General features: G+C 44.3%; 1 protein-coding gene across 7 annotated transcripts in view; it reads left to right on the top strand.

Annotated features, from left to right (window-relative positions):
• The window catches only part of NFIA (nuclear factor I A), a 435311-nt gene that overhangs the window by 337053 nt on the left and 84797 nt on the right, over positions 1–13461 (top strand). For 5 of the 7 annotated variants that reach the window (XM_051999550.1, XM_051999549.1, XM_051999551.1 and 2 more), the window contains exon 7: positions 8275–8403. The exons of the other annotated variants lie outside the window; for them this stretch is intronic. In XM_051999550.1, coding sequence (XP_051855510.1) covers positions 8275–8403 — 129 coding nt within the window. The remainder of the gene's footprint in view (positions 1–8274; positions 8404–13461) is intronic. 7 annotated transcript variants of the gene reach the window in all.

Raw genomic sequence — 13461 nt, 5'->3', positions numbered from 1 at the left:
GTGGCCCCTCTCCCCACAATTTTCCCCAGTGTTTTGCTTTTAAGATAACAGTACAGTTCTATGAAAAGCAGGCACTGGGTAACCATTTTTGCAGGGGATTCAACAATGGAAGGAAACTGTGGATGGTTAATCCAGTTCCCTCAGCTTGCAGAGGAGGAAACCGAGTCTCAGTTTAGTCTCTGATTTCCCTGAGGTCTGTTTACCCAAAAAACTCCCAGCCTCCCACCAGCGATGGTCGCTCGTGGTTTGACTGCATCAGAATGGTACCTTATTCTCTAGTTCTTTTTAGGCTCTGTCTGAGAAACGTTCTGAAATCTCTCTCTGGGTGATAGCCAGCTTCATTTACTTGGAATCGTTCCTGGTCCCGATGGACACGAGACTCTACTGCGTTCAAATGGCTCTTCGGTCATAGATGAGATTTAGAAGAGACATTTACAACCATCCAGTCCAAACTCCGAACCCAAGTCAAGTGATGTATATAATCCAAGCTCACGCGAGTATCAGGAGCTAGAATCTGAACTCGGGGCCTCTGCCTCCAAAGTTAGGTCTCCTGCCATTGCCCCCACATAAAACCGCCATCAGAATCCAATCACCAGGATATTTACTGGCACTTTCTGTGCTTCAAGTCTCTCTACAAATGAGGTATCAGGGACCATCCATGGTTTCCCAGGAATTCTTCCCTCGGGGGACTTTCTGCCAACTGACCCTTCCTTAATTGAGTCCACATCCATAGGAACCAATTTTGAGGTCTTGGATTTCCCAGCCACTCTCGGGGCTGTCTGTCAAAAAATGCAGATCTATTCATTCTAGCCATACTGCAGGCATCTCTGTGTATGCCCCGAAAACAGAAGATGCTTCCAAGAGCAGAATGCTTTCCTCACTGACAGAGACCCACTTCTTTCCAGGGGAAAAAAGATGGATCCCATTGGAAAACTTTGCGTTTCATTTTTTCTGACTAATCTATGCCCTCATCATTTCCAAACCATCCATTCAGAAGCTGAAGAAACCACAGGTACACAAGGCCCTTTTTTTGGTCGCTCAGTGTTTATTTATAGGATTTTAATGTGTTTGTGGAGAGGTGGGGGGAACCCTTTTAGACATGCATTAAGTAGCAGTGGGCACATAAAGCTTGAAACTCAGATCGTCTCGTTGTGTCCTTGCCATTGCCAGAATTATTTTGAACCATTTTCAAATCGTAGCCCAGAGCAGGCTGAATATCTTGCTTCTTCACTTCTGTCACTTGAGGTTATTAGTTGCTGCCATTAGGACAAATAACATTAAGAGAGAGGAGGAAACCCAAATGGGAGTGGTGGGTGAAGGAGACCACTGAGCTACCAGAACCTCCTTTTCCTTTTAGTTTTAGACACGAAGCATTACAGAATTGTTCTAGGTTGGTCGCCATCATAACCTTAAGCTAAGATCACTGGCTGTGGCCTTTCAAGGGGTCTGTTACACGACAGCCAATCAAAAGCTAAAACAATCATGGCCTGTGTTAGGGAAGGTTTAGAGGCCAGGACTAACTAAAGAAAGAAGGACCCTTCATTCTCTGCCCCTGTCAGGAGGAGCTGGTGGGTTGTATTCAGTTCTAGGCTAGGCAGTAAGTTTATGGAGGACTTGGGTAAACTATAGGCTTTCCAGGAGGGCAGCCTGTGTGATAAAAAGGCCTTGAATCATGAAGATTGATGGAAGGAGCTGAGGGTGTTAACGTGGAAGAGAGAGGGCTCCTATGGGACATGAGAGATGCCTTCAAGTATCAGGGGAAAGAATGGGATGTGGAGAGAGGATTTGACCTGCCTTGTTTGATCCCCAAAGTCAGAACCAAGAATATTATGAGTCGATTTCAGAAAAGTAGAGCTGGGCTTGATGTTGGGAAAAACTTAGGACTTCCAGCTGTTCCACTTTGGGCCTTTGGCTGCCTTTGGAGAACACGTCTTTCCCTTCCCGAGAGGTCTTCCAGAAAAGTGTGGCAGACCCCTTGTCATGTACATGGGGAGGAGTATAGAATTCCAAGCCCTTTGGCCCCCCAAAATGTGCATCTTTATAGCTCTTTGGAATCCCAACCCTCAGGAATCTCAGAATCATAGAGGCGGGCCCCCTTACTCCATCTTATTTTACAAATAAGGAAACTGAGGTCCAGGGCATAGAGGTGACTTGCTAAAGATCCCTGAATAAACTCTCCTTTCATTACCTTTTTCATTTGTAAAATTAGACCCATTCTTGCCTTATCTACTTCATAAGAAACCTTGTAAACTCTTAAAGAATATGGACATGGGGCTTCTTGAGGTTATTATCATATTTATTATTATTATTGTTCCCCTTATTTTCTGAATCACTTCTGCTCTTTGAGCCTCAATTTCTTTATCTAGAAAACAGGAAGTGGAACTAGATAAATACATTCAAATACTTTCAACTTACTATTCAAATAGTCAATAAATAAATACTAAATAAAATACTAAGAAATTTAAGGAATAAAATGCTAAGTAAATACTTTCAAACTAGATAAAATTTCAAATGCTGTGATTCTCAGTTTCTGGGAGATGCTATTTCCTCATCTGTAGAATGGAAATAATAATAATGGTAATGATAAGGGTAATAATAATAATAATAGCTCTACTGTGATCAAGAAACCAAATAAACCATTTGGTGTATTTATTTAGCATTGACTGTGTGGGGATATAATAAATGAACTGATGCTTAAGGAGTTTACTTTCCAGTTAAAATTTGCTAATGGATGTAAAGCCTTTTGCAGACTGCGTCACCTTTTCAGCGTTCCACTTTCCCAGATGTAAGATATCTCAGAAGCATCTACCCAGACCCAACTTTCCTTTACCCCTATGACATAACACTCTTGCCCTTGCTCCTTTGTCTCTGTCTCACTCCCTCATCTGGTTTACAAACTGTAAAGCACCGAGAAGAGGAGAGCGGTTGTCTTTCTGCTTAAGCTCCAAGCTTCCGACTCTCCCAGCAGCCTCCTCGAGAGCGGATCTTCAGCCAGTCTCAGCATCGAGCTTCAAAGTCAAACAAAAATTGCAGGCGTTGCTGTTTTTGCCCAGGGTCCTTCCTTAAGCCCGGCAAGCCTCGGGAGTGGAAATGATAGCAACTGGAGTTATGGTGCATGGCTGGGGAACTTTGAAGCAAGTTGGGCGTGCTAGTTAAATCTTCTTGGTGGCGACTTGAATTACGTGACCCGCACTTAGACAGCAGATAAGACAAGGTCTTGCTGACCTTAGCAGCATTTCCTGGGGTAATTTTCACACAAGAATGAGTTTTTGAAGGATTCCTTCAACATCTTCCATACTAACAGGATTTTTTCTCCATTTTTATTCACCATCCAGCCTTCCTTTCCATTGCCTCTGCCTGTGGGAAATAATTGTATTTTGCTGTGATCGGTTTAAGGAAAGTCCTCTCTTGCCATTAATATTTTAGCTTCTCTGACTCTCTAAAAATAGGTCCTTTTCACTCTCCAACAAAGAGACATGCTCCCCATTCTTGCCACCCCCAGGGAACTTTCTTCAAGACTTAGCTGTGGAATTGTTGTTATAAAAATATGGAAGTTTGCTTCATATGGGGACTGAAATTAATTACCGGTGTGAGTTTTTTTTTTCTTCTTAATTTCTTTTTTATTTCTTATTCACAGCTGTGACTCACTTCGGTTCTGTGTGGGGTTGTGGGAAGTTGTTAACTAAAGGCAGCTTTAAATCAATGGTGGGGGGATTGGCTGGAAGAAATGCAAACTGTGAACTGCAAAGAAGGGGATTCAGAATAGTTAGGTGGGGGGTGGGGAAGCCTTGGGGAAGATTATTGGGATCACTTTATCTTTTGTGCCTTTGAGAGCCGGATGTGATTTTAGGGAAAGTGAGCTTGACGTGGGACCCTGACAGGGGACTTTGGTCACCTTCTGAAGCACAGAAATGCCATTTTGATGTTTGATGGGAGGATAGAGGCTTTGAGCTTCAGAGAAGGTGCCAGTCTGCACTGCCCTGAGAAAGGGAGTTTCCTGGCTGTGAATTTTCCTATGTCAGTGAAATCTCCGGTCTAGTCCTGAATGTTATTTCTCATCATAATTCTATCAGGAGAAAGTGAATTATTATTGCCTTTTCACAAATAAGGATGCTGAAAGGTGAAATGAACAGCTAAGTCCCGACTCTCAAACCAGGTTCTTCCCGTTCATGAAATTGTTCCTCATATGTACCATGGTCCTGGAACATGTGTTCGAGTCCAAACTCTACCACTTACAAGTGGCTCCTATGCTATAAAGTAGGGACAGAGATAGCTCCACTGCCCACCTCCCAGGACCATTTGAAGGAAGAAAAGATTTAAAATCCCAAAGAAATTTGAATCAAGAAGGGGAGAATTTCAAGGAGAAACAGAGCCCCAAAGGCTGTAGTGCACACAGAGGAAAAGGCAGAGATTTGAAGGAAGGAAGTCTTTAGATTTATTGTAGAGAATTCCTCTCATCAGACGATGGGGACAGAAGCTGGAATGTAGAGGGAGGAATATGGCAGCCAGGAAGACCACTGGACCCAGAGGGAGGAGGGCCTGAGTTCAAATGCAGCCTCAGCTGGATCCTGGGCAAATCACTCAATCCTGTTTGCCTCAGGTTCCTCACATGTAAGATGAGCTGAAGAAGTAAATAGCCAACCACTATTTGCTAAGAAAGCTCCAAAGTGGGTCATGAAGAGTTGGACATGACTGAACAACAACAGGGGGAAGAGTTTTGTTTTTGAGGTCCAAGGATCTGGTTCAGATTGTGATTCTGTTACTCACTTGTGTGACCTTGGACCTCTTCGAGGCTCTAAGCAGCTCTTGTCTCATAAGGAAAGCATCATGTTGATAAAGTAAATTTCCTATGCCCATGAATTCTTATCTTTTTATAAAACTTGGGGTTTTTAAGACAGTATAGTGAAGAGCGTGAGACCCAGCCGTGGGGCCATGAAAATGAGGGGGTTTAGTTGTGTCTTTCTCACATACTGACTCTGTGATCGATCCCGTCACCTTCTAGTGGCCCATTCTCCGAGCCTATAAATTACAGAGAGCTTGCCGGTGGGTATTGCTGCAGGAAGTTTGTTCTTGTTTTTGTCCTGGTTCCAAACCCAGGGCTTTAACCATCGCTCCTGTCTGAGTGTCCCCCCCCCCCCAATGAAATCACAGGTGTAGATAATAAAGGAATGAATATGGTCATTTTTACATATTAAGATATCATAAGGCAAGCCCTTCAAAGGTCTTCGTGAAACTTCCTTGTTGTCATATTAATCCACACAATCTTTCTAACATGGAGCTGATTTTTAACAGGCAAAATTCGGAATGGAAGTCCATTGGTGATTACAAAGTATACTTAAGTTTCATGTTCTCTTGCTGTCAACACATGATCTAAAGCAGACTAGCCTTTTTAATTTTGAATCCATAAAATGAGAATATATCAGACAAATTAACCAGGAATGACGGGCCCAAAGCAGGTTTAATGAATTGAGTGGCTCATTTCCATTTTGGATGATGGTTCTCCTACATATTTTGAGGGATATTTAAAACTATTTCCCTAATACGTTCCAGTGAAAGTGCCTCAGGATAGGAGATTACCATGCTTCCAATTATATCACCAAGTCTATGTCACATCGCTGACTTTCCTGTGTTGGCAATGTTGAGTCAAACTGGGAAGCTATAACAGCTTTCCCAAAATGCTCTTGAAATTTAAAAAATACTGTCCTTAAATTTAACTGACCACGTACTCCGGGGAAAATATTTTTTAAATTTTACTAATAAATTTGTGTAGCGGAATCATATTTTCCGTTTTTAATACAAATTTCTATTGGTAATTCTCAACAAAGGGCAGCTAGATGAGGCAGTAGAGAGAGAACCAGAAATACTCATATTTATGAGTCCAAATCTGGTCTCAGACACTTACTAGCTGTGTGATTGTGGACAAGTCACTTCCCACTTTGATTTCCTCATCTGTGAAATAAGCTGGAGAAAGAAATGGCAAACATTTTCATATCTCTTCCCCAGAAAATCCAAAATGGGATCATGAAGAGTCAAACCCCACTGAACGAAAACTCACAATGAAAGATTCCCTTCTCTCAATATACATTTGCGTTTGTTTGTAACTTTTCCTCTTGTAGAATCACGTGGGTTGCTAGATGATTAACCCAAACCCACGCAGCCAAAGTAGAATCTGAACACAGAACTTCCTTTCTCTGTGGTCAACTCTCTGTCCATTGTTCCATATTCCTTCTTCTATTCAAACATGGTTGTATGCTTTAATATTGGAGGTCTCGTTCTTCTTTGGAGTCATGTCATGCTAGGTTGCTACTGAGAGGCATCCAGAGGGAACTCAAGGAAGAGGGGGAGCATGAAATTCTGCACCCTAAAACTTGGCCAAGCTTAGCATTTGGCTGATTCTCCCTGAGAAAGCCTGTGGGCAGAGCACTTTGCGGAGAACCGTGCTTTCTATCTCTTAGAGAACGTAAAAAATCAAATATAAAGTTTTATGTGAATAGTTGTGTTGAACGGTGACCACCAAATATTGCTCCTAAAAAGCTCAGACAGGTAGGGTGGACCGCATGTGGAGGTTGGGGGTTGGCGAGTGGGCAGTCAGAGACCATCCCATTTGGTAATTCTCTGATCCATGACTGTCACCCAGAGAGAATTCATACCCAAGCGCACTCCTCAGTTGAGATTGGATTCTTCTGCCATGTTGACTTTGAATTAAAAGGGCCACCCATCGCTCGGAGCCACTATCTGAACCTTTTAGCACCCTCCTTTCAGTTTTGACGGGCTTTCTTACATCTCATTTTCTGTGGCTTTAACTGAAATGGGAGGGCTTCAGATGGGGTGTGCGTGTCAGAGCTGCTGCTGTCAGAATGACTCGGGGAACTTAGCTTTGAGGGAGAACAACACTGAGATAACACAATGACATTGGAGCGTCCTCTTCCTAATTTCCACAGGCAGTAGACACGGTAAAGCAAAAAGAACACTTTGGGCTCAGACAATCTGACTTTGAACCCAAACTCTCTCCACGTCCTTGACCTCTGAACTTGATAGTGCTATTCTGTCTATCTCTCACCCTCCTCAGGATTTTGTTCTTTCAATTATAAAAGTGACGGGGGTTAGGCTAGACCAGGGATCCTCAAAATTTTTAAATAGGGGGCCAGTTCACTGTCCCTCAGACTGTTGGAAGGCCAGACTATGGTAAAAACAAAAACTTTGTTTTGTGGGCCTTTAAATAAAGAAACTTCATAGCCCTGGGTGAGGGGGATAATTGTCCTCAGCTGCCCCTGGGCTAGATAATCTCTAGGATTATGATTCTAATATTTAAATAAATTAATCTTTAAAAGTTACATTTCCAAATCGTACATTAGAAAAGGGCCACTGATCAGAAATGACTAATTAGTATAAATGCACTCAGAATGGCAAGTGGCAAGTATAGGTTTATGAATCTCATTCAGCTTAGGTCTTGCACTCTGCAAGGTTATAGGTTAATAGGGTCAGAGGGCAGAGCAGGAAGGGACCCAAGAGGCCGTGTCATCTCACCCTTCATTTTCTCAGTGAGGGAACTCAGTCCTCCCACCAAAGATAAGGTGACTTTCCAAGATTATCCAGGATAATGTATGCAAATGAAATAATGCATATAAAGTTCTTCACAAGCCTTAAAGCACTCTGTAGATATCAACTGTTATGATTTCCCAGTTGAACCACCTTACTTTCTGGATATAGAAAGGATCAGATCTCGAAGATGGTCATTGCCTTGCCCAAGAGTCACATTGTTAGTAAGGGTCAGCCAGGATTTGTACTCAGGCCCCCAGCTTCCAAATCCAGAGCTCTTTCCATTTTACCATGTACCCATAGCAGGGAGAGCCCACACTCCTACTGATGACTTCCATGGAGCCTGAGAAATACACATTTTTCTGTGAATAATTGTGATCAACAGTAACAAACAAATATTGGTCCTAAAAAAACTCGGAGAGGAAAGCATACGGTGGTGGGGGTGGGAAGGTGGGCAGTCAGAGGAATGAGGCTGAAGCACCCAGCTGTCCATTCCCTCTGGGTGAGGTTTGGGACTCCCATTGCCTCCTTTGGAAGACCAGTCCCTTCCCGCTGTCAGCCCACAATCTAAGCCCCAAGCCCACCAGTAAGCGCGGGGCTTCCGTTTGCTGCCAGGTTCAGTTCGGTGTGGCCGTGCGCTTTCCTGGGGCTGCCCCTCAGCCTTTGGCCCGCCGCGTAGTCCTGTGGGTCCTGAGCTCGCCTTATTAAATGGAACTTGTCGATCATTCTTGCCAGGGATGCCGTCGCCAACCACACTGAAGAAGTCGGAGAAGTCTGGTTTCAGCAGCCCCTCGCCGTCACAGACCTCCTCCCTGGGAACGGCTTTCACACAGCATCATCGGCCTGTCATTACAGGACCCAGAGGTGAGGTTTCCCCGGGGACCCGTGTGCGTCGGGGTCTTCCAGACGAGGGCTCTGACGCCTTCTTAGGCCTAGGACCCCTGGGTCATCCCAGTGACCCAGACACAGGTTCGAGCTCTTCCAAAGCCAAGGATGTGCTTTAAAAAATGGGATCCAGGCTTGTGGGGATGCTCTTACAGAGAGATGCACTGTGGGAAGAGCAGGAGTGAGAGGGGGTGTAGGATCAATGCTGAACCAAAAAGCAGGGCAAGAATTCCTCAGCGCCCACGGTTAGGTGATCACCACGCTCATGGAACACAAGACCGTTTACCTACTGGGTCCCTTCTTTTTGCCACCAGAGGCTTTCCATCCTCTTTTTCCCGAATCTTCATCTCATTATCCATTATTTTATGAGAGTAGCCCAAAGCTTTTCCTGCTTCCTTCTGAAATGGTAGATAGCTTGTCTGGTTCTCATTGTAATATTTCCATCATTTGGGGTCTTGTGCACTTTTAAAGTTGATTATTAAAATGTGTCCGTGGCGAGCATGATTTGTATTTTGCTCGAAGGTCACGCTCCTAGCCTCCGGCAAATGTCGGCAAGTCACTTAATTTGAACAGTCAAGAGAAAAATACTCATTGGTTTGCTTAAGAGTGGAGATGATGGTTTTCTTTAGTGTAGGTGGGACTTGGGACTCAATGGCCTTCCCAAAACACATGTGGAAAAATGAGGTTCTCATCTTCTTTGACTTTTGTCTCAGAAAGTCGTCCTCTCTTTCTTGGTTTTTCAGAGATCTCAATCTTATTTCTACAATCTAGATCCCTTTTCTAAACCTGGTTGTCTTTGTACATCAGGGATCCCTCTTGGCACATTTATGGAAAAGCTCCTGGACCCTTTATCCGAATCACGGTTTAAATTAGTGAAAGAAACACTCAGTTTCGGTTAGAATTTAATGGAAACAAAGATGTCATTTTTTTCCTATTTAAAGTTCATAGATTGACTGAAAACTTTCCACAGTGAACCTTAGGCTAAGATCTTTAATCTAGAGGAAGCAGTTCAGCAAAATGGCACCCTAGAAAGTCAATGAAGTTCAGCGTTAGAACAGAGCTCAGAGGTCTTTGAGTTCATTCCAAGTCTAGAAAAGCACCTCTCCTATGTCAAGGGATAATCCTGCCTTGGAAGCTCAGCTGTCTGGGACTATCAATATCTATCATTGCTTAAGGAATTACCAAGGAAATTGGGAGAAGAAGAATAATGGATCCTAAATTAAAAAACATGAGCACTCATTGTTAAACTACAACATCTGAGAGCTGAGGGATCCTTGGAAGTGGTTTAGTCTGGTCCAGTCCTAAACAAGGATCCACTCTACCAAAGCCCCAACAAGGGGACCTCCAGCCTTTACTTGAAGACAACCAATTAGAGGAACCCCCTGTCTCCCTGGGCAGCTCATTAATTCACTTTTGAATTGGTTCTGATTATTTTAAAATTTTCATTTCCTCCAACCAAAATCCATTTGGGGAAATCATGTCTGACTTCCTTAGAAAAAAAAGCTAATTAGCCATTTGAATGTTGTGAGAAATATTACTTTTATATACTGATCAATCAGTTAATCATTCTCCATTTTCAAGAATACACTGATCAGTGGAAGAAGTGCCATTGTTCTCTATGTTATTTACAGTACAATCATGGATGCTCTCAGTATCAACTAAGGTTTCTTTTAATTATTTTTCCTTGGGTTTGTTGAACAATGGTCCCTGAATGGAGTTTAAAATCTTAAGATAGCAAGGTATACAGATCTCTGACTGAGAGCCAAGAGATCTGAACTCCAGTCCAAAAATTGCCCCCAGCTCTATGTGTGACCTTAGGAAACTCATCACTTTTCTTTACCTCTGAGGTTGGACAAAGTGAACTTTAAGGCTTCTTCTCATTCAAAAATTCTGACACTACAGAATAGGTAAAATTTAACAAAAAGGTAAACTGAGACACACCTTCATTCTCACACCTTCAAGAAAAGGCAAAACATTATCTAGGATAAAGAACAATGTAGCATTTAGTAATGGAAAGCATATATATATTTGCATAAATATTTTTTGGGAGGGAGCCAAAGGTCTTGCCTTTGTTTCATATTATCTATGTGATCTCCATATTTGGATAGTTTGGTTATTTTGATTATTTTCCCAAAATTAAGCCTCCATTTAATTCCCCCACAACTTCCACAGCTAGTTCTCCCCTCTGGAGCCAAGACTAATCTCTTTTGCATTTTGACATCCCTTTTAATATTTGAAATCTACCATCATGTCCACTCCAATTACCTAGTGGACAAACTAACCAAAAACTTGCCCAATTTTATCATCAGATCTTTTTGTTTAAGTCAGCTGTTTATTTACCACATTTCCAATAAACTTGGGGCTCTTAGACACTATCTAATAGTCTAAATTGAAGGAGTGGTGCTTGAGTTGGGTCTTGAAGGATGAAGAGCATTTGGATTCAGCTCACCACTTCACCTGGAGTTACTGAAGCATGTAGTGTGCCAGGCGATGTGCTGGGTGATAGTGACCCTAAGACAAAACAACAAGGCAATCTTCAGAGTTTGGAGCCAGATTGGAGCCAAATGGCCAACTAAAGAGTTTGTATTTTGGGAGTCAGTGGAGTTTCTTCCATGGGCAGATGAGAGGTACATGTGTTCTGATTGGGGAGGAACGACTCTCTCCGTGTTAGTTGTTGGTATAACTTGTCGCTGTTATGGGCAGTATTTGAACCCAGCTCTCCCTTACTTGAGCCACCTCTTCATCATAACATGTAAATCATATTGGGTCTGTGCTTTTGAGACAGAAACCATAGTCTACCAGAACCACAAGCTGGTTCCAAATGGGCCATTTGGCAGAGACTCATTCAGCTCCTCCCTCTGAGCCTGTCCTTCCTGGATATTTGCGGAATTTGCCGCGGAGGATTCTGGTACATAAACAGCACGAGCTCCTTCTCGGAGCAGCCCGCGGTTCACCGAGTCGTTTCCGCGGAGAAGAGCCCGCTTGTCAGCCGCAGAACTCGGCTTTGACAGAACTGGACCGTGCGCTCCCACTTTCCTTTTCCCTCGCACTCCCAGCGCAGGCACAGAAGCAGGAGGTGACGGAGAAGACGTTTGGGGTCTTTAAGGTCCTAGGTTTTCAGGGACAATCTGGCACTGAAAGCTCAGGTACCGATTTGGCAGAAGCGGAGCTTTAGTGGCCTTGCCAGGTGACACCGAGAGGAGCCTGAGGCCCGCCCGCAGCAGGGGAATCGGGAGCCCCGGAGGTGCTCGCTCCCTGCCCTGTGAGGAGCCGCCACTTGGACGCGGGCTCCTGAGCCGAGCCCCTGGTGGTGTCGCACATTTGTGACCTGGACGCTCCTGGCGTTAGAAAGGGAAAGCTGCCTTTGAACGGGACTTTGCAGAGGAGATGTCCTTCGTCAGACCTTGGGTCCAGATTCAAGGTGTGACAGACATGGCCCTTTCCCAGAGCCCGCGTGGGGAATGTTTGTGGGTCCCCCGTTGGAATGGGGCGCACTCTGGGCTCCACAAGTTCGGGGGTGCTTGTGGAATCTCAAAGTCTCGAACTTTGGGCTGTTTTATCCCCTCATTCTAAAAATGAGGAACAGACTCAGTAAATGTACCGATGGACCGAATGCACCAGTGACGTCCGCGGCTCAGCCTGGAGGTGGCGGGGTTTGCAGACCTCCGAGGCAGCCGGCGGACCGCTCTCCTGCCCAGGAAGACTTTCCGGACATCATTCCTGTCCTCATCTCTCTGTCACCGCAGGTTCTTCCCTCTGGGACCAAACAGAACCGCCCCGTCTTTCTTCCATTGACTTGATCCTCCTCCCCACCTCCCCTTGCCATCCGCTCTCCTTCTGGTTGACCATTCCCAGGTCCTTTGGGCTGATTTGGCCCTTGCCATCCTGGTCATTCTCTGAGCTGTCATCTTAGCGGGAGCTCTTAGCTTTTGCTGGTACTGATCCGGCTCCGCCCTGGAGAAACAGAACCAACCCAGGACTGTGAGCTGAGGGTTTGACCTGTCAGTAACGAGGGTCTAACAGGGTTTCTCATTGCTCCTCTTCCTTGTTGGGAGGTCTTTGTTGGAAAAAACACCTTCTTGCATTTAAAAACCAACTACCTTGATTACTTGATGCTTCAATAAAACTCCTTTTCTAGCCTTTTTTCACAGTACTCTCTTTCTCACTCCCCAAAACTGCCCTACCCAGTGTTCCTCCATTCCATCTTCGTTCCCCTCCCTGTTTCTACCTCTTGAAAATCCTTCTCTTCTCCGAAAAGTACCAAGACATTGAGAAAAGACTGAATCGGAAGGTCTGGGTTCTAATTCTAATTTGACATTTACTAACTCTCCAAACCTAGGCAAACACTTAATCTTTCTTAGACTCAGTTTCCCCATCTGTAAAATTGGCATAACAGCAACCTTTTTATTCACTACTCACTTAGAATCTCATGGTGACATGTCCAGCAACTTTGAAATGGAGACAGCGATAGTTCACATGCGATAACATAGTAAGGGCTTTTACCCACGGCCCCTGTTTGTGTCCCTGTATTCATTCTGGGCTCGGTCCCAGGAGGAGATCCTGCACAGAATGTTCTCCCGTCAGCCACGCCGTAAGTGGGCTCTCCCTCCGAGAGTACTGTCGGCTCCCCTCCCGTCGGTCCCCCCACATCTCCCCTGGCTGGTGAAGGTGTTATAGACATGTAAGCATATGGAGGGCAGGCAGCAGGGTACAGCATCGGCGCTTCCCAAAAAAATGGTGAGGAACTGAATTGGACGGAGATAAACCGACCTTCAGGCAAAGTCAAAAGTGTTTAGCTTTGGCGGTCGAACTGGAGTCACCTGAATAGGAAGAAATGCATAAGAAATAAGTAGTGAAAACAAAATAGTAAATAGAAAAATAAATAATAGCAAAGTCAATTGGGTACAAAGACGTAGTTAGATGATGTGAGTTCAGGGCCTGAATGGCTGGCTATCCTCTGAGCAAGGTCATTGCCAAAAGTAAGTCCCAGCCCATGAATTTTCAAAAAAGGGAGACTTGGTGGGGCCCCGTCCAGCT

The sequence above is a fragment of the Antechinus flavipes genome, chromosome 4 (assembly GCF_016432865.1).
Source record: "Antechinus flavipes isolate AdamAnt ecotype Samford, QLD, Australia chromosome 4, AdamAnt_v2, whole genome shotgun sequence".
In the NCBI taxonomy this organism is placed as follows: Eukaryota; Metazoa; Chordata; class Mammalia; order Dasyuromorphia; family Dasyuridae; genus Antechinus; species Antechinus flavipes.
Note: the sequence above shows the minus strand (reverse complement) of the source record. Positions and strands in the feature narration are given on the sequence as shown.